Source organism: Elephas maximus, chromosome X, assembly GCF_024166365.1.
Source record: "Elephas maximus indicus isolate mEleMax1 chromosome X, mEleMax1 primary haplotype, whole genome shotgun sequence".
Taxonomy (NCBI): domain Eukaryota; kingdom Metazoa; phylum Chordata; class Mammalia; order Proboscidea; family Elephantidae; genus Elephas; species Elephas maximus.
Genome location: NC_064846.1, coordinates 45,710,288 through 45,730,338, shown reverse-complemented (window position 1 = coordinate 45,730,338; position 20,051 = coordinate 45,710,288). Strand labels below are relative to the sequence as shown.

General features: G+C 36.7%; 1 protein-coding gene across 1 annotated transcript in view; it reads left to right on the top strand.

The window, feature by feature from the left end:
- The window catches only part of ALG13 (ALG13 UDP-N-acetylglucosaminyltransferase subunit), a 71,176-nt gene extending 52,325 nt beyond the window's left edge, over positions 1–18,851 (top strand). The window contains exons 22-25 of the mRNA XM_049872016.1: positions 7,476–7,661; positions 12,412–12,452; positions 14,264–14,444; positions 17,944–18,851. Of these exons, the coding sequence (XP_049727973.1) occupies positions 7,476–7,661; positions 12,412–12,452; positions 14,264–14,444; positions 17,944–18,206 (671 nt within the window). The 3' untranslated portion in view covers positions 18,207–18,851. The remainder of the gene's footprint in view (positions 1–7,475; positions 7,662–12,411; positions 12,453–14,263; positions 14,445–17,943) is intronic.
- The last annotated feature ends 1,200 nt before the right edge of the window (positions 18,852–20,051 follow it).

The window sequence follows — 20,051 nt, the reverse complement described above, 5'->3', positions numbered from 1 at the left end:
TAACATACTATTTCAAAATGAGCTAAAACACATTAATAAAATATAAAACATTAAAGAATAACAAATCAGAAAAACTCAGATAAGGCAACTGAATTAAGAAAGAATTAGTCGTTTCAGAAATGAAAGACTAAAGCATAAGTCACACAAGTGAATATATACAACAGGTGATGCTTTAAGAATTAAAGATATAAGAAGGGGGGTGAAATGTAAAAAAATGAATTAAGATAAAGATTTAAAAGTGATATATTGAAGTTACACAAAGGAGATTTAAACATTGATTAATAAAAGTCCCTGAAGAAAACCAAAGAACAACAAGTACTAAAAAGTATAATTAAAAAAACTTTTCCTGGGGAAAAAAAAAAAGATCTAAAACTATATGCTGAAAGAGTACCCTGCATATCTGAGAATATTAACCCATAAGAACCAACACCAGAATATTAAAATTAGTGGAACTTTCAAGAAAAAGTCCTGTGGAGTTTAAGAGAAATAAAATGATAATGATCAAAATTTGACAGCAATGCTTTATGCTAGAAGAAAATGAAGTAACATTTAAAATGTTCAAGGAAAGAATGTGTGAACCAAGGCTTTTATATTCAGCTGAACTGATTGTCAAGCATAAATGGCAATATGCCCAAATTTGAAAGTAGTATTCCCACGAGCCCTTCCTGAAAAATCTAATAGAACTATGCTATCTAGTAAGACAGTCACTAGTCACATGTGGTAATTTAAATTAATTACTGTTAAATAAAGGAATCCTGGTGGTGTAGTGGTTAAGCACTGGGCTGCTGATGGCAAGATCAGTGGTTCAAACCTACTAGTTCTTTGGGAGAAAGATGTGGTAGTTGGTTTTGGTAAAGATTACAGCCTTGGAGAACCCATGGGGGCAGTTCTACTCTCTTCTATAGGGTAGCTATGAATGGGAATCAACAACAGTGGGTTTTAGTGAAATAAAAATTCTGTTCCTTAGTAACATTAACCACATGCCAAGTGCTCAAAGCCACATGTGACTAATGCGAAACCAAACCCGTGGTTGTTGAGTGGATTCCTACTCGTAGAAACACCATAGGGCAGAGTAGAACTGCTCCATAGGGTTTCTAAGGCTGTAAATCTTTAGGGAAACAGGCTGCCATATATTTCTCCCACGAAGCCTGGTGGTTTGAACTGCTGACTTTTTTGGATAGCAGTGTAATGTTTAACCACTGTGCCATCAGGTTTCCTTTCCATGTGACTAGTGGCCACTGTATTGAATAGCACAGATATAGAATATTTGATTACAGAAGTTTGTATTGAACAGCAGTATACCAGAGAATGAATTTTGCATTTTAGATTACAAAAGAAATTAGAAACATCAATGTAAGATTTGGTGGTATTAAAAAGTTCCTGTAAAATTAAGACAAAATGAGGACTGAGAAGGAAAGAATATACTATATAAAATATAGTGTAGCTGTTTGAAAAATGGGAGAATTGATCGTACGAAGAGTATTTTTTTAATGGTCAGATTTTTTTATCTGGATACTTATTCTGAGACTATGATGTGGGATAAAACAAATGAGTGATGGGATATTCTAATTTTATCATCCCGTGTGTCTTTATGGAGTCCTGGTGGCACAGTGGTTGAGAGCATAGCTGCTAATGAAGAGTTTGGCAGTTTGAATCCACCAGGTGCTCCTTGGAAACCCTATGGGGTAGTTCTGCTCTGTCCTATAAGGTTGCTGTGAGTTGGAATCAACTAGACAGCAACGGGTTTTTTGGGTTTGTGTCGTGAACCAAGATTCCCACAGAGGCTAAATAAAAGCTTTTATAGTCTCAATTTTCAATTGGAAGTATAATCAGTATGAACTTGAGATATTTTATCTGTATATTTATGTATATTATATATATTTTGTAGCTTTGTTAAATGAAATGACCTAGAAACAATGACCAACCCAGCAGCAATGATCATTCCTAGCACCTGATTTGTGGTCTTAAAATACTATTTCTCTCTTAAAAAACAAAACAAAACAAAACACAGGGCTCTGTGGAGAAATGGCTGATTCAAAGGTCTGGGCAGGAAATGTTCAAGATGAGCCTGGAACATATTGTCGTATCAGGTAGTAAGGAAGCTATCAAAGACTACTCAAATCATGTGAAAAAGACTCAGGAGCCATCTTGAAGAGGTTGAGCTTCTTCAGTGATAATTGCAGTAGATTGGAACACATGAAATATGTTAAATTCACAAGTTTCTAATGATATTTTTTAAATGACCATCTTAAGAGGGTGATATTAAACAGTTCGTTTTCTTAAAAACTGGTAAAGGGAAAGGATCAAGCATTTATCCTGCCTTTCTTATGTGAACTGTAGTACCATTGGGTAACGAAATAGTAGATGAGGGGAAGTGTTTCTTTATAGTAGTGTTCTAATTAATCAATGAAAAGAAGTGCCAAAATAAAAACCATTTTGTAATCCTCAATGAATGGATGGCCATTAAACATCAATAGCTGCTAAGATCACAATCAAATGTTACCTATTGACCTGCCAAAGGAATCTATCCAGAGTCTGATCCAGTCTCCCGGATCTAGCTGCCTATTTTCCAGAAATACAGAAGAACATGTTGAAATGCATCATGAGTAAGTAATCAGCAAAATTCCAGACTGTTGGGAAACTTGATAGGTCAAAGGGCCTAGGCTCTTCAACAGACAAAAATTTAAGGAAATGAAAGGGAAGGAAAGACCTATAGGTTAAGAAAGATTCAAGACATAAATTTTTTTTTTAAATGAGCAAGACTAAAATTATACTGCGTTGGGGGGGATGCACATTTGAGTGACAAAACTATATAAAGAAAACCACAAGGAAGTGGTTACTATGGAAGTCAGGATAATGGTTAATTATGATGTGAGAGGGAGGTGGTGATTAGGATGGTGTGGCTGGCAAAGTTTTATTTCTTGACCTTATAGTAATTCATTACGTCATGTATTTGTTTTCTGTATCTGTTTCATATAGAAAAATAAGCGCTTAGCACAGTGTCTGGAACAAAAACGCAATATATTTTAATTAAAACAATAGAAAACTTTTCACTGAAAATGTTAATATAGACCTTGGTTTTACTATGTTGGAGCCTTGATGGCACAGTGATTAAGAGCTTGTCTGCTAACCGAAAGGTCAGCAGTTTGTATCTATAAGCTGCTTCTTTGAAACCCTGTGGGGCAGTTCTATTCTGTCCTATAGGGTCACTGTGAGTCAGGATCCATTCGATGGCATTGGGTTTTTACTACGTTGTGGTAATGGTAGGGGAGAGCATTGGCTATCTACTTCTAGCAGAAGTTTGGGCTTAAAAAATCAAGTGACAGGTGAATCAAGCATTGTAATAGCTCATCTATGTGGAATCACTGAAAGCTTAATCCTTTTATTAGGTGCCATCGAGTCGGTTCTGACTCATAATGACCCTATGTACAACAGAACCCAACACTGCCTTGTCCTGTGCCATCCTCACAATCATTGTTAGGCTTGAGCCCATTGTTGCAGCCACTGTATCAATTCATCTCGTTGAGGGTCTTCCTCTTTATAATGCCAGATTTATGTTCTTTGTAAACATTTCTAAAAATATGCTGCCTGCATTTATTTTACTTTTTGTTCTTTGATTCACTTATGAATCTCAACTCTAACTCTACTTTAATAGTTCTGTGGCTGCTTTTTAGTTGGTCTGTCTCATTTTTGTCAGTCCTCTAGATGAAACATCTAATATTTCCCACTTGGTTATTTCTCTCTTCCATCCTCTGTAAGTTACTTCTAATCTCCCAGGTAACTATATGGGATGTGTAAAAATGGCGTGGGGCAGTGTCTGACCTCCTCCAACCCCACAAGGGGGAAGAAGAACCAAAATCAACAGCACAAGGCTGATTCCTATGAGGTAGGGGGTCAGACATGCCTCCCCTCCACCATCTTTACCAATTCTGACACCAACCATCCTTCCCACAGCACTCTCTCACCCCACCATCTTTACCAATTCAACACCAGCTGTCTCCCACAGCGCACTCGATTGGGTTCCATAATTCCTTGCAGTGGCCACACACAACTCACAGACCGTACTCACAATTATGGGGTTTGTTAGGGAAGTAACAGTTATAATTCAGGCTCAGGAAACTCAGGATACAGTTCTTCCATCAGGATAGCCTCTTTCCAGCTGTGCTTGAAGGCACACCTTTCCCTAGCCTTTAGTCTCTGCCCGAAGGCACTCAGCTTTCTCACTCTGTGGGCCAGGAACCCCACTGCACTGTCTCCTGCTGCCAGGTCTCTGCTGCTGCCACCACTTCTCACCATCTTCAGGGTTAGAGCTTGCCCTCTTACCCCACCCTCCCTTAGTATCCTGCTTCCAGGAGCTTTTCAGTGCAGGGAACCCAAGTGTAAAGGATGTGTTGTCCAGCTCCTGACTGTTCTTCCTTGGAGGTGGTGGGCTCCTCCTCTCTGTTCTGGAATTGGCTCTCTTTTAAGGCAAAACTAACCAATCCCCTTGTAGGCCACAATTAACCTATCACACAGTCACCTGGGTGGGAGTTACAAGATCATGGCTGGAAAGGCCACACACAAAAGTAATTAATCTCACTATAGGATGACTGCTTTTAATATTTATCTCATCATAGGGATTAAATCCTGTTAACTTCATACTCTGAGTTTGGGCACCAATTTCTGAGGCTTTTGCCAGGACAAGGACTAGTGCCTTACCTGGGGTGCAGAATTTGAGAGGTTACCGAAATAACAGTAATCAAGATAAACAATACCTTAATGCATTATTTTAAAAGATCAAGATTAATAGCAAAAAAAAAAAAATGCATGATGAACAAACCCAAACCTGTTGTTGAGCCGATTCCGACTCAGAGCAACTCTGTAGGACAGAGTAAAACTGCCCCATAGGGTTTCTGAGGCTATAAATCTTTACAGAAGCAGACTGCTACATTTTCTCCTGTGGAGCTGCTGGTGGGTTCAAACTGCGAACCTTTTAAGTTAGCAGCCAAGCGCTTAACCACTGCTCCACCAAGGCTCCTTATGATGAACAAAGTATCAAAATTTTAAATCAAGACAGGACCTGTGGGCCAAGCTTAGGATGAGTGGAGTGAGGCAGAGTCACGCAAGTACAGGGTTGGATTCAGTCTTTATTTAAAATTTTGGTATTTTGCTCATCTTGGATTTTTTTATATTAATTTTGGTATCCCCTTAAATTTTGCATGCGAGTGCCTCGCCTCACCTTAGTCCAGGCCCTGGCCTATGATCTCTAGAGAAGTGTGGTCTTACTATATATATTCATATTCTGTTCTGAAATGTCGTGAAGAAAATATAGCTAAACAGGGGAACACAAGCATTTTGAATGCATTGCTTTGATTTGCATTAATATTTTAGAAAATTCTGCTTCCATTTTTCTGGAGCCATCGATCAATGATATTTGTTAAGCCTGTTAGAGCCCTTGTTAAGTCTGATCATGAGTATGCTCATACATCTCTAGAACAACTAGAATTATAAAAGTTTTCCTTAGGGGCTTCATTGCAATATGCATTTACTAGGAAGGTGAGTTCAAACAAAGCAAATTCCAAATTTTTTCTACCCTTGATTCTCTCAGGCCCATGATAATTCATTTAGCTCTCTCTCTCTCTGTCTAATGAAGGTCTTTGGGTGGTGCCAGTGGTTTGCGATCAAATGCTAACCTAAAGGTTGGCAGTTTGAACCCACCCAACAGTGCTACGAAAGAAAGGTTTGGCAATCTGCTTCTGTAAACATTAGCCAAGAAAACCCTATGGAGCAGTTTGTGGGTTCACCACGAATCAGAATGGACTCAACGGCAGTTTGGGTTTTTTTTTTTTTTCCGTCTATGTGTTTTGTCTATGTCTATATGTGTGACTCATAGGGTCGCTATGGGTCGGAATCGACTCAAAGGTTACTGGGACTGGGTATGTGTGATAATTGGTTTTTAGTTAGTGATCACAGTTGCATTTTACTGTTTTCAGCTAATTGACTTAACACCACTTGCTTTTTAAAAAAAATGGTGTGATTTGCGTCCTAGTTTAAAAGGAATGAGTGGGAACTTTGTTGGAAAAGGCATTATTTTATAGAAAACAAATCCAGAAGGCCTGTAGAAAATTTGGAGATGTTCTAAAAAATAAATTCCTCTTCCAGAATTATAAAAGTAGAAATTTCTGAATGTATGCAAAGCGCCAAAGAGCATGTTCAGGTTTTTAAAAGTTATTGTTTAATTTAGATACAGTAAAACTCAATTTCTGGTGCTTGATCCTATGAGTTTTGACAATTGCATAGAGAAATGTAACTACCACTACAATCAAGAGACAAAACAGTTTCATTACCCTCAAAGAACTGTTTATCAAGTTTTAAATTACCCTGAGACACAGATCTCTTATTAACCTGCAATTCTGTAAAGGATATAGATGAATGTGTTGTGTTAGTATTTATGTCAGTGAAATAAAACAATGTGGATCACATCTAATTCTTGACCTTAAATTCCTCTTGCTGAATTACTAGAATAACAGATTCAGCTTGTGTGGACTGCTGCTATACTAAATTCAGTGTTCGAAAACTGATTTTAAACCTTTTTTGAATGACGAGATAAACATTCTATACTTTTCAGGGTAGAAATGATAGTACAGGTAACACCAATGAAATTTAGGACTTGAATTTCTAACTTAGCTAAAATGTTTCATTTAAACATGATGAGTAAACTTGATGGCTTGTATCATTTATCTTTTGAAAAATTTAATTTCAGCTGGCATACTATGTATATATGAAGGCATTTGTTTCTACTAGGTTGGAACCACATTGTTTCCTTTATCATCTTAGAGGAATGTATTAATATTTGAACAAAATTGTATTTGAATTTCTTATGTCAAAAACAGTGAAACTTGTAAATGAGTATTGTATTTAAACTATATTAACAGGTACAGAAGAGTTAAAGGAATAAGATATTTCATCTAACCAATCTTTGTTTTAGATTCCGTACTACCTTAAAAATGAAATGATTTCGAGATCCATGTATTCCTCAGATGCTACCAATAGAAACTTTCAAGAATTCCTTAGATCTGTAACCTGTGCGGTTCAGTCTGTCTCTTGTTAGCACCTGCATCTTTTGATTTGACTGAGATTATCATATTGTTGAAAACCTCCCTAAGGTTGCATTAGGTGTTAATCTAAGTAAGATATTTGCTTTAATGACATTTTTTATTTAAAATGTTCAACGTCTGATGGTCAGAGCTCTACCACTTCTATTTTTTCCTATCCAAGTAATTTCTTGAACTCAAAATGATCTCTAATGAACTCCTAGTTTTCAACTAGCATGTCTAAGAGAATGTGGGTAATTACCTTCCAAGTTTTTGTTTTTAGGTCAAAGCATAAGAATTAGAGTTGTTTGACCATATTGAGGAGACGAGAGAAGTAGTAGATGAGCTACTGCTTATAAGGTGTTACAGTTGTGCATTTCTGCTTTGTGTTTTCTTTGTTAGTGATTGCTTCACCATCCTATACATACCACTCTGCTCCTATTCCTGCTGCTGCTGCTGCCTCTCTGCCACCACCACCACCGCCACCACTTCCTCCTCCTCCTCCTCTTGAGATGGGAGAGGCTTCTAACTTACCGCCGCCACCTCCACCTTATTCCTGTGATCCTAGTGGCAGTGATCTGCCTCAAGGTAAGTAGATACTGAGATTTCAGTGAAGGTTACTTAAATCTGAGGCTTTTTTTTTTAAGTGCATATCCCTTTCTAGTTGACCTGTGGGGGTGGGGTGGAAGACCAAATGTGAATTGACTTGAACATAGTGCTAGGTAAGTGACTAAGGAAAAGTTCATGAAACTTGAAAGCATAATCAAGTGGATAGGTGAGTTGACTTGTGCTGCTTTTTTTGTTGACTACATGTCTGCCTTGAAGAAGATTCTGAAATGGATATATTTGCTTTTCTCAACTATTTCTCTGGAAAAGTAGGAGTCAGGATCAAAATTTTCTCGATGTCTTTCCTTCAGTTCTTTGCACACATGTATGGAATTGTACTCTTTAATAATTAGAGTTCTAACTAAATTTTGAAAACTTTTGAGTTTTTTTTTTTGGGGGGTGGATTGAGGGTTTGTTTACCTTGGTCTTCAGCCATATGCTCTTGTTTCCTTAAACAACTAAGGAAATAAGAGCTTTTTACCAGAAGTTTTGTTCCCTCTCAGTTTGGCAGTATTTCTCAAAAAAGAATGGTAGTCGAAAGTTATTTGTGTGTGTGTGTATGTGTGTGTTTTGCCGTTATAATATCTCAATTTTTCTAGCTGCTTCCCTTACTATTATATTTTTTCCCCTAGCCCCTAAGGTAGTCACCAAGCCCCAATCTGTTACTTTTTTCTACCTCAGAAGTTCATTATCACTCTTATGTAGATGATATCTTAAATGTATTTATTTCTAGCCCTGGCCTCAGAGGTTTCAGTTACTTGTCTCCAGCTTACTTGTTAGACATTTTTACTTGGCTTTCTTAACTTTCATTTCAAACTTAATATGTGTATAATTCCTTATCTTTTTATCTCCCTTGATTCTTCTTCCCAGCACCAACAAAACATTGATTCTTCCCCTTGGTTCCCTATGTCATTAATAGTGCTGTCCACCAATCTAAACCCACTGCCATCAAGTCTCTTCTGACTCATAGCGGCCCCCTAGGGTTTCCAAGGCTGTAAATCTCTACGGAAGCAAATTGCCGCATCTTTCTCCCACGGAGCCTCTGGTGGTTTCAAACCACCAACTTTTCAGTTAGAAATCAATCGCTTTAATCACTGTACCACTAGGGATCCTTAATGGTGCTATCATTTCCACCAAATTTATCCAGTATCTGAACTCTGATCCCTTGACTCTTCTCCCATCAATTTCCTGCCCAAGATCCACTCTAAAAAAAAAAATTGCCATCGAATAGATTCTGACTCAAAGCAACCCTATAGGACAGAGTAGAACTGCCCCATAGGGTTTCCAAGGAGCACCTGGGGGATTTCAACTGCCGACCTTTTGGTTAGCTGTCATAGCTTTTAACCACTATGCCACCAGGGTTTCCAGGATCCCCTCAGTCACCACATAATGCTGATTTTGCATTTTCGTAATATTTTATTTTGATAATGTTCAAATATTCATCAATTGAGTTTTAAAGTGAATATCCATTTACTCATTACCTAGATTCTACAATTAACACCTTAACTAGATTTATCACGTCTCTCCATCTATTCCTCTATCAATTAATCCATCTTACTCGTGTTGCATTTCGATGTAAGCTGTAGGCATCAATATACTTCCTATGAAAACTTCAGCATGTATATCATTAACTAGAGTTCAATACTTATTTAGTTTTTTCTTTTGATGTAATGTTACATAAAATGAAATGATCAAATCTTAAGTGTATATTGGCAGAGTTTGGACAAATGTGTGCATGCACTTGTGTAGCTCTAATCCGTATCAAGGTATAAAATACTACCATTAACCCACAAAGTTCCCTCATGCCCTTCCAGCCTTTCTCACCCCACCCCCTACTCCCCCCAGAGGGAACCACTGTTCTGATTTTTTTAAGCGTAGATTAGTTTTACCTATTTTAGAATTTCAGATAAATGTAATCATACAGTTTTATGGAAGGCTTCTTAAACTCAGCATAATGTTTTTGAGATTCATCCATGGTGTTGCATATATCAGTAGTTCATTTGCTTTTCTTGTTGACTAATATATCACTATATGAATATTCTACAGTTTGTCCATTCTTCTGTTGATGGAGAGCTGAGCTGCTTTCCAGTTTGGAGCTGTTAATGAACATCTTTCTAAAAGTTTTTGTGAATGCAGGTTTTAATTTCCCTTGGGTAAATACTAAAAGTAGAATTGTTGGGTCATAGATAGGTGTATGATTGGTTTTATAAGAAACTGCTGGGCATTTTTGCAGAGTTGTTATACCATTTTACAGATCCAGCAGCAGTGCATAAAGAGTTCCAGTTGCTTCTCATTGTCGCCAGCATTTAGTGTTGTCACTGTCTTTTATTTTAGCAGTTCTAATGACTGATGATGAACACTTTTTGTGTGTGCTTATTGATCATTTGTATATCTTTTGTGAAGTGTCTGTTCACATCTTTTGATTATTTTTATTTTTTGGGGGGTTGCGTTGTCCGGTCTTTTTACGAGAATTTGAGGTCTGCGTCCCACTGCTCTCCTGCTCCCTCAGGGGTTCTCTGTTGTGTTCCCTGTCAGAGCAGTTATCGGGTGTAGCTGGGCACCATCTAGTTCTTCTGGTCTCAGGCTGATGTAGTCTCTGGTTTATGTGGCCCTTACTGTCTCTTGGGCTCATAATTACCTTGTGTCCTTGGTATTCTTCATTCTCCTTTGCTCCAGGTGTGTCGAGACCAATTGATGCATCTTAGATGGCCACTTGCTAGCGTTTAAGACCCCAGACGCCACTCTCCAAAGTGGGATGCAGAATGTTTTCTTAATAGATTTTATTATTCCAGTTGACTTAGATGTCCTCTGAAACCATGACCCCCAAACCTCTGCCCCTGCTTTCCTGGCCTTCGAAGCATTCAGTTTATTCACGACACGTCTTTGCTTTTGGTTTAGCCCAGTTGTGCTGACCTCTCCTGTGTTGTGTGTTGTCTTTCCCTTCACCTAAAGTAGTTCTTATCTAATTAGTGAGTACCCCTCTACCTCTCTCCCTCCCTTACCCACTCTTGTAACCATCAAAGAATATTTTCTTCTCTGTTTAAACTATTTTTTAAAGTTCTTCCAAGATAGATTTGTTTGTTCTTTTGGCAGTCCATGATATATATATTCAATATTCTTCGCCAACACCATGATTCAAAGGCATCAATTTTTCGTCTTCCTTATTCATTGTCCAGCTTTCACATGCATGTGAGGCAATTGAAAATATGGCTTGGGTCATGTGCACTTTAGTCCTCAAAGTGACACCTTTACTTTTTAATACTTTAAAGAGGTCTTTTGTAGCAGATTTGCCCAATGCAATACATTGTTTGATTTCTCGACTGCTGCTTCCATGGGTGTTGATTGTGGATCCAAGTAAAGTGAAATCCTTGACAACTTCAACCTTTTCTCCGTTTATGATGATGTTGCTCATTGGTCCAGTTGTGAGGATTTTTGTTTTCTTTATGTTGAGGTGTAATCCATACTGAAAGCTGTGGTCTTTGATCTTCATCAGTAAGGATCAGAACATTTATTATCTGTTCGTCAGTTGATGGACATTTGATTTGTTTCCACTCTATTATGAATAATACTTCTATGGACATTGAGGTACAAGTTTTTGTGTAAATGTGTGTGTTCATTTCTCTTGAATTTATACCTAGGAGTGGAATTCCTTGCCACTTGTGAATTTACTTCTTGCTATTTTCGTATTTGTTAGCTTGAGTATCAGGCTTTATACTATACTCTCACATAATGGTCAAAATACAAGCTGATTATTTTAACAGTGATCGTAGATGTATTTGTATATATAGGGATTCTGCAACTTGAGGAATTTTCTGAGAGTTCATTTGCAAACAGTGAAGCTCAGATTGTGTTTATCTTATAAATAAGAATATACGTGACTCCCAGGTTAGTCAGTAAAAATAGTAATGATTGAAATGCTAGGAACATTTCCTCTTCTTCTATTAGTTTTTGTTCATTTTTGAAATATATTAAGTCCTGTACTGTCAGGAGAAATTTTATTCCCTCAGGATCTAACAAGTTTTGGGTTCTTAATCTTGCTCATTACTTCTTCTGTTTATAGTATTAACGATGGCATTTTGTTAGGTTAAATAAAAAAAAAGTGAATTGTTTCATATTGTACTAGTTGTCTCAAAAAAAAAAAAAAAAAAAAACCAGTGCCATCAAGTCAATTCCGACTGATAGCAGCCCTATAGGAGAGAGTAGAACTGCCCCTTAGAGTTTCTAAGGAGCGCCTGGCAGATTCGAACTGCTGAACCTTTGGTTAGCAGCTGTAGCACTTAACTACTACGCCACCAGGGTTTCCTAGTTGTCTCAGCAGGCATCAATAATCTCAGTATTAGTAGAGAATTAGTTTGTACTGTGTATTAGCTCAATTAACTGAACATCAATATGATTGCTTATGTAAGATTTGCATTAAACTTAGGCTTGAGACAAGAAAATGTCTTTACTGGACTCTTCCTAAATATTAGAGTGGCATTTATGTACCATCTGGCTGATATTAAGAGTAGAAATAAAAGAAATATTTGGCAATTAAACCTTGAATTAGAAAACCATCTTACTTATAATGGTACATAAATGGTCATATACTGTAAGGTAGAATTGAGGGTGGTGGTGATTTGAGAAGACTGCTTTAAAATGTACCTTAATATAATGCTCAAAGAGAAAAGCTTTTAAGTGACAGTTTCTAATTGTTTATATCACCTAGTCACTAAATTTTTAATTTTCATTTTAGATACAAAAGTTTTGCAGTACTATTTCAATCTGGGATTGCAGGTATGAATCAAGTTAAAATTGCTTTGATAAGCTCTACATTAAAAAATGTAAGCTGTTATGATGATCAGATTCTTGAACTTATAAGCCAAGAAAATCTTGTTTGAGGATCCTAGTTCTGAGTTGAACACCATAAGGAACCTAGAAATTTTATTTCTGTCTTTGTAAGAACTTTCTGAAGATAATAATAGGTCAGTTTTCTACTTCAGCCTCTGAGTGCTTTAGTTTCTCTTATAAAATAGCTTGTTATTTTTTTTTTTAAGTTGTGTGGGGCCTGGGGTCTAAGCAGCGCAACTTCAGCATATCTCATATTTTTACTCAAATATCAAATATTGAGTTCCTTCTAGATTTGTTTGCCAACTGCTCCCTCCCCCTGGAGGTATTTTCATAAGCACTTCTATGTCAATTTGTTTTTACACGTTGCTGTAAAAAAATCAGCATGGTACACTTACAAAAATACCTCAGGTGGGGGTGGGAGTGGTTGACAAACAAATGTAGAAGGCACATGTTTATTTGCGTAAATATCTGGTGTGAGCCTGCATGTTTATCATATTCCACCTCTTCCCTATGTTTTTCCGTCTCAAAATAAAAAATGAAGTATTTATCTTGCTTTCTTAAATATTTTTTATGGCTGTTTCTGCATTTTATGTGAAAAGTAGTCAGACTAATTGAAAGCTATTTAAAGAGATGTATTGTTTCTAAAGCACTCGCGTGTTCATAATCTGCTAAATAAACACTGGTTTTCACCATTGCTCTGAGTCATCACTGACAAATGTCTTGATATCATTGAAAGGTGTCTCTGATTTGAGATGAGAGCACTTTTATTCTTTCAGGTATCATTTTCCTTGTGAAATACACTTCTGATACAACAAGATGGCATATTTACCGAAAAGGAATGACACAGTTTAGATTTGGCAGATGATAGTAGATTAGTCTCCTAGATAATGCTCAGTTTATATTCTCATAGACACTGATATCCCTAAAGCTGTGGACATATCATTGCCCAAATACTGTCTTCCCCTATTGACACACATCTATAAATTAAGAGTAGTGAGGTGGGTTTTTGTTCCTTGAAAATATTTTTCCTAAATACAGTTTTAAGAAATGAGAAACTAAACTACTTGCCCCTTCAGTTATGTTAGTTTATTATACTCACATATAGAAACTGCAGTTTGTTCCACAAGGCTGAGTCATTTTAGGTATTCTCCTGCCTTTTACATCATGAGAATACCAGGAAATGAAGAATAGATACTTTAATACTTTTTCATATTGGAAATAGAAGTGTTCCTTGTAGAATATTTGGGAAATACTAAAGTATAAAGAAAACCAAAATCATGTATATAACCACTGTACACTTTGATGTATTTTCTTATAGCTTTCTTATTTTTATTTTTTATAAAATATGGACTGTTCTATATAATTTCGTAAACTTTTAACAATATGCACATGATTTTTATTGCCTTTTTAGTGTTCCATCATGGATATATCATTCAGTCAGTTTTCTGTTGTTGAACACTTACTTTTTTTTTCTAGAGTAATGCTACAAAAGACATGTTTGTATTTAAGTCTTCGTGTACATTTCTAATTTCCTTAGAATGCTTTCCTAAAAGAATACTACGTCCGAATATGAGAAACAGACGCTGCCAAAGATCTTAAAAGTTAGAGAACAGACTTTTTAAATGTCAGTGTTTAGGTAAAAAAAGTCATTCCTACCACACCTGAAAATCGTGGCTCAGTTTTTTTAGTGAGAAACTGTAGTCTTTTAAGAATAGTACAGTAAAGTTGTTTTTTGTTTTTGCCCTTTCTTGCCTAAGTGCTATCACCACAGTTGCTGGCATTCCATGGTCTATGTGCCACAGATGCAGCACCAGCAGTTTCCTGTAGAAAATTATCCAGTCTATACTGAGCCGCCACCTCTGGTAGATCAATCCATTCCTCAGTTGTATAGTGAGGCGGGGAGAGCAGATGGCACACAGGCGGAAGCATCAGCACATGGTGAGTATATAATAAGATTGCCTGCAAGAAAGTCAATTGGATTTTGTTGTGTGTAATTTAGTAAGAACCTTCAGATGTTTCATTAGGTCCATATACTAGACCTGAAGTTCTCAAAGCATGGTATGTGGACCTCTTGGGATCTTTGAGACCCTTTCAAGGAGTTCATAAGCCCAACAGTATTCTAAATAACAGTAAGATTTTACTTGCTCCTTTCACTGTGTTGACATTTACATTGGTGGTGCAAAAATCAGTGGTGGGTAAGACTTCTGGTACTAGTCACAAATCAAGGCAGTGGCACCGAACTGCGAGTAGTCAGTCTTCCTCACTGCCATACACTTGTGATACAAAAATGCCAATTTTGTTTGTTCACCAAAGACGTTCTTAATTTTTACTGATCTTTATCCTTGAATAATTATCTTCAATATTCTATGTGACAAAGTGGGAAATATACATAAAGCACTTCTGCTGCAGCCTGAAAAGAACAGTGTGATTGAGTTACAATCTGAACTAGCTGACTTTTTCATGGAACACCATTTTTATTTGAAAGAATGGTAGACAAAGTATGATTATTCAGACTTGGACATCTGGAAGACATTTTCTCAAATGAACAAAGTGATCACTTCAAGGAAAACTACTGACAGTATTTGTTGTCAAAAATAAAATTCAAGCTTTCAGGTAATTAGAATTTAGGAAAACTTGTATTCACAACTGTGGGCTTAACAGCTTCCCAAACTTAAAACTTTAGTAGTAAGATAGGAGATATTAATAAATGTGATTTTTTTTACATTGTATAATGAATTTTGTCAGTATTTGGAACATCTGCATAACTCAATGAAACAATATTTTCCCAATTACCAACACATGGTATTACCCATGTATGATTTTGTAAAAGACAGTCCAAAGTACAAGCTGGAAGACTGGATTTGAATTGTAAACAGAATGTGAAAAGTTCACATTGCTTACTGACCTTTAAGAAACTACCATTTATCTAGTTTTGGTATAGTATCTTAGAAGGCTATTTATTAAAAGATTTCTCTCTTTTCCAACTATATATCTGTGTGAGGCCAGATTTTCCTCATACACTTTACCCAAAACAACATATCCTAATAGATAAACGCAGAAGCACACGAAAATCCAGCTGTCTTCTGTTAAGCCAGACATTAGAGATTTGCACAAGTGGAAAACATTGCTATTCTTCTCACACTTTTTTTTTAATTTGGAAAATTTTTCATAAAAATTTTGTGTTCACTTAATATGCTAATCTTTAAATGAATTAATAATTTAAAATTTCTGTTTCGTTTCTTATCTGGTAAATGTTTTTAGATATAACCCACATAAGCAAATGCTCTTTGGAGTCCTTAATATTTTTTTTTTATTGTACTTTAGATGAAAGTTTACAGAACAAACTAGTTTCTCATTGAACAGTTAGTATACATACTGTTTTATGACATTGGTTTACAACCCCATGACAACACTTTCCCTTCTCGACCTTGGGTTCCCTTTTACCAGCTTTCCTATTCCTTCCTGCCTTCTAGTCCTTGCCCCTGGGCTGGTGTGCCCCTTTAGTCTCATTTTGTTTTATGGGCCTAATTTTTGGCTGAAGGGTGAACCTCAGGAGTGGCTCCATTACTGAGCTAAAAGGGTGTCTGGGGGCCATACTCAGGGTTTCTTCAGTCTCAGACCAGTAAGCCTGGAATTTTTTGTGAGTTAGAATTTTGTTCTATATTTTCCTCCAGCTCTGTCCGGAACCCTCTGTTGTGATCCCTGTCAGAGCAGTTAGTGGTGGTAGCCAGGCACCATCTAGTTGTACTGGACTCAGTGTGGTGGAGGCCATGGTAGATGTGGTCCATTAGTCCTTTGGACTGATCTTTCCCCTGTGTCTTTAGTTTTCTTCATTCTCCCTTGTGGAGTCCTTAATTTTTAAGATTGTAGAAAGATCCTGAGACCAAAAGTTTGAGTACCACTGTGCTAGACCATAGGATGGTTGTTCTATGAGTTTTATAGTATAAAACAGATCAAGAGGTATTTGGGGGGATTTAGAATAGGATACTTGGACTGCCCTTCTTAGAATCAGCATGAGGTAGAAGAAATGATCTGGACTAACCTAACCAAATGTGGTTTACATTCCAGCACTGCTACTTGATGGTTATGATATTGGCTAAGTTACTTAACCTCTCTAAGCCTGAATTTCTATAAAATGGGGAAATATCTGACTTCCCAGGGTTCTTATAAGACTAAATGAGATCAAATGTATAAATACACAGTGCCTGATGCATATTAGAGCCCTGGTGACATAGTGGTTAGGAGCTTGGCCAGTAACCAAAAGGTCGGCAGTTGCAATCCACCAGCTGTTCCTTGGAAACCCTCTGGGGCAGTTCTCCTATAGGGTTGCTATGAGTCGGAATTGACTCCACAGCAACAGGTTTGGGTTTTTTTTTTTGGATGCGTATCTCTCCCCTTCCCTTCTTTAAACATATTAGTGGTTTTGAAATGTTAGCACTGTAGAATCTTATCCCTAGTGTGGTGGTATGATGTGGCCCATGGTAGTAAAAATTAAAATATCAACCTTTACTGAATTTTTGTACTTTTATAGAGCTATTTTTAATTATAGTAAACCATCCGGCAGTGGCAATTTTAATTTTACAGATTGAGTTGATCTGAGTTATCCCAAATAATGACATATTCTTTTCCATGTAATGTTTATAGTCACTGTAGGAAGCAAGGAGCCCTGGTGGTGCAGTGGTTAAGAGCTCAGCTACTAACAAAAAGGTCAGCTGTTAGGATTCACCAGCCACTCCTTGGAAACCATATAGAGCAGTTCTCCTCTGTCCTGTAGGGTTGCTATGAGTCGGAATCAACTCCATGGCAGTGGGTATAGTGAAGCAGGATCAGAAGAGTATTTGTTGTCACTGAAACTGACTGGTGATAGCAAAAGTGCTATAAAGTTAAAATACTAGAATCTTAAGGACATTAGGTAGAGGACACTTTTGTTCTTTCAGAATATTCTTCAGGATAGACCAGACTGTATAGACATCTGGATTTTTAATTGCTACGTTGGTACAAAATGGTTATTTGGATGATAAGTGTTATACTGGAAAGCTATTGGATAACTTAATTGTGATCAGTTCTTTTAAAAGTTTGAGAATGACTCCAGACATTCTAGAGAATGTTTCTTTATGCATTTACCACATTGGTACCTAAATCATCCCAGAAAGATAGCTGTCTGTAGGTAGAATACATATGACATATAATATCTATATTTAAATGTATTTTTTTAATTTGGAATTTTTCATATCTTTTGGTAACCTGTTTTCCGTTACTGTTGTTCATATCTAAAGTGCTCCCGCAGTTGCTGTGATCTTTTCTATAGTCAGTGATTAATTTCATTTTCACCTGTAAGAATATCCATTTATGTTGCATAGCGTTCTGTTTCAGTGAATTTTTATATATTAAAGTGCATACTATATTTAAATTGTTCGTTATGGATTCTTTGTTTCAGGTACTTTTCCTACTGCTGACCCTGCGTCTGTTCCTCATGGAGCAGTATACTATCCAGTAATGTCGGATCCCTACGGGCAGCCACCTGTGCTGGGTTTTGATTCCTGCCTGCCTTTTGTGCCAGATTATTCCTACGTTGCCCCCTGGCATCCAGTTGGTGCAGCATATGGTGGTTCTCAAATTCATGGTGCTATGAATCCTGGGCCAGTTGGCTATATTGCTTCACCTCCTTCAACTTCTCATTACATACCTCAGAATATGTAAGATGCAGCGGTATAGAGTATTCTTACACTACCATTTTTCTTGCTGTTTTGGTTTTTAAAGTGTTTTATGTTAGTGTTTAAGTGAATTTAGGTAGTTAGAGTGGTTACTGTTGTATCTGCCTTTAAGATTGTTTTATCTTTTGATTTAAATTAGTACTTTAAAATACAGGAATATTACTTTTCATTGTGAAAAAGGAAATTGAGATGGATGTACAATTCACCCTGTATTGAGCCTATTTCATTCTATTCAGCTGTTTATCTGTCAGCCAGCTTGTCAGCTTTGTATTAGCTGATGGTACCATTTGATAAAAGGAATAAATCATACAAACTATTTTCTTGGCTCAGAAATCACACATCATAAACCATGCAAAATTGGAATAACTTTATTGTTTTCTAGAAAATAAAACAACAAAACCGAGAACCTTTGGTTCTGGATGACTAACAACATTAAACGAGAGCACTCTTTAGGTTTCCTAAGAATTGTCTAAACTGAGTTGTATTCTATGATATCAGTCAGTTTGAAGGGTACGTGGTGCTCTGCTTTAGATTTATCCCATATGCTGTTGTTTAATACTGGATTTATGTAACTGTTTTACTGCACAGTGTTGAATTGGTATCCTTTGCACAGTTAGCAGTAAATAAAAATTAGCATTTAAAATTAGTAAAACGACTGAGATTTTCTTTTTTACTTTTTCATGGCAACAAAGTATACCAGACATTTGATTCAATATTTTTTTATTCCTTAGCACTTTGGTTGTGAAAGAATGTAAATTTATAACACGAACTGGTGGGGAGTAGTTGCAGAGCCACTTGAAATTTTCTCTCATCATTGCAATGTATACTACTGTATCTAGTTCTTTTCTTTTGAGTATGATCATTTCTAAGTTGTGTATCTGTTATTTAAAAAAACTGTAAATCCCCTTTTGGAACGTTATTCTTACTTTCTCGTTGTTTTATACTTCAAATAGCTATCACATCTGCCTGCAACTTGCGATTTCAGTCTTACCTTTTATCTCTCAAGGTCTGATTTGTCAGTGACTTTCTGTAATATATATTTCATCAGCCTTTTTGCCTTCTCCCTTTCACCTACCCGAAGAACACAAGATCTTATGTATTCATCAGCTCTCATCTACGGGGTTATTCGTTATGAATGCTTTGCTGTACCTCACTTGACAAGCAGCTGTTTAAAAGTGGTTGTCACAAAACCATACTACAGTGAATTCCGTGACAGCTGGAACTCAATGGGACTGCCTTGTTTTTCCGGGTCTTGCAAGTTTTCCACCTTTGGCAGGGTATAGTCTTAACCACTTTTCTACTGCTTGTTTTAGTGGAAAATATTTGTTTTCCTTCTCTGACAGGTTTCTGCCTCACACAGGTTCCAGCTTTTGCAGGTTTTAGTGTATTTATATCATCTTCTTTAAAGATTATTTATGCTTATGACTCAAGTCTGTATTTTCCCATCTTTGACTATACATACCACAGGTCAAGAGAACAATTTTGAGACATCAGGGCTTCAGTTGCTTGAACAGTTGAAAGTAGTGGAGTGGAATCCATTATAAAGAAGATAGATTATCTTCAGTGTACTATTCTAAAGATGATTGATAACTAGTGTAATAGTTAAGGTTTCTTTATAATAGGCATGGAACAATTTTTTTTTCATCCCTAATCTTGAGACGTCCTTGCTCTTACAAGTTGGCATCTGACAGCTTTAGTAAAGATGGATGACAGTGTACTGATTTTCATAACAACCTAACTGCAATAATGTTTTAACTTTTCTGCTAACCTTCTGTGTTCTCAATTTGTGGGGCATACAAATTATCTCGTATTCTGAATAAAGCTTTATTTT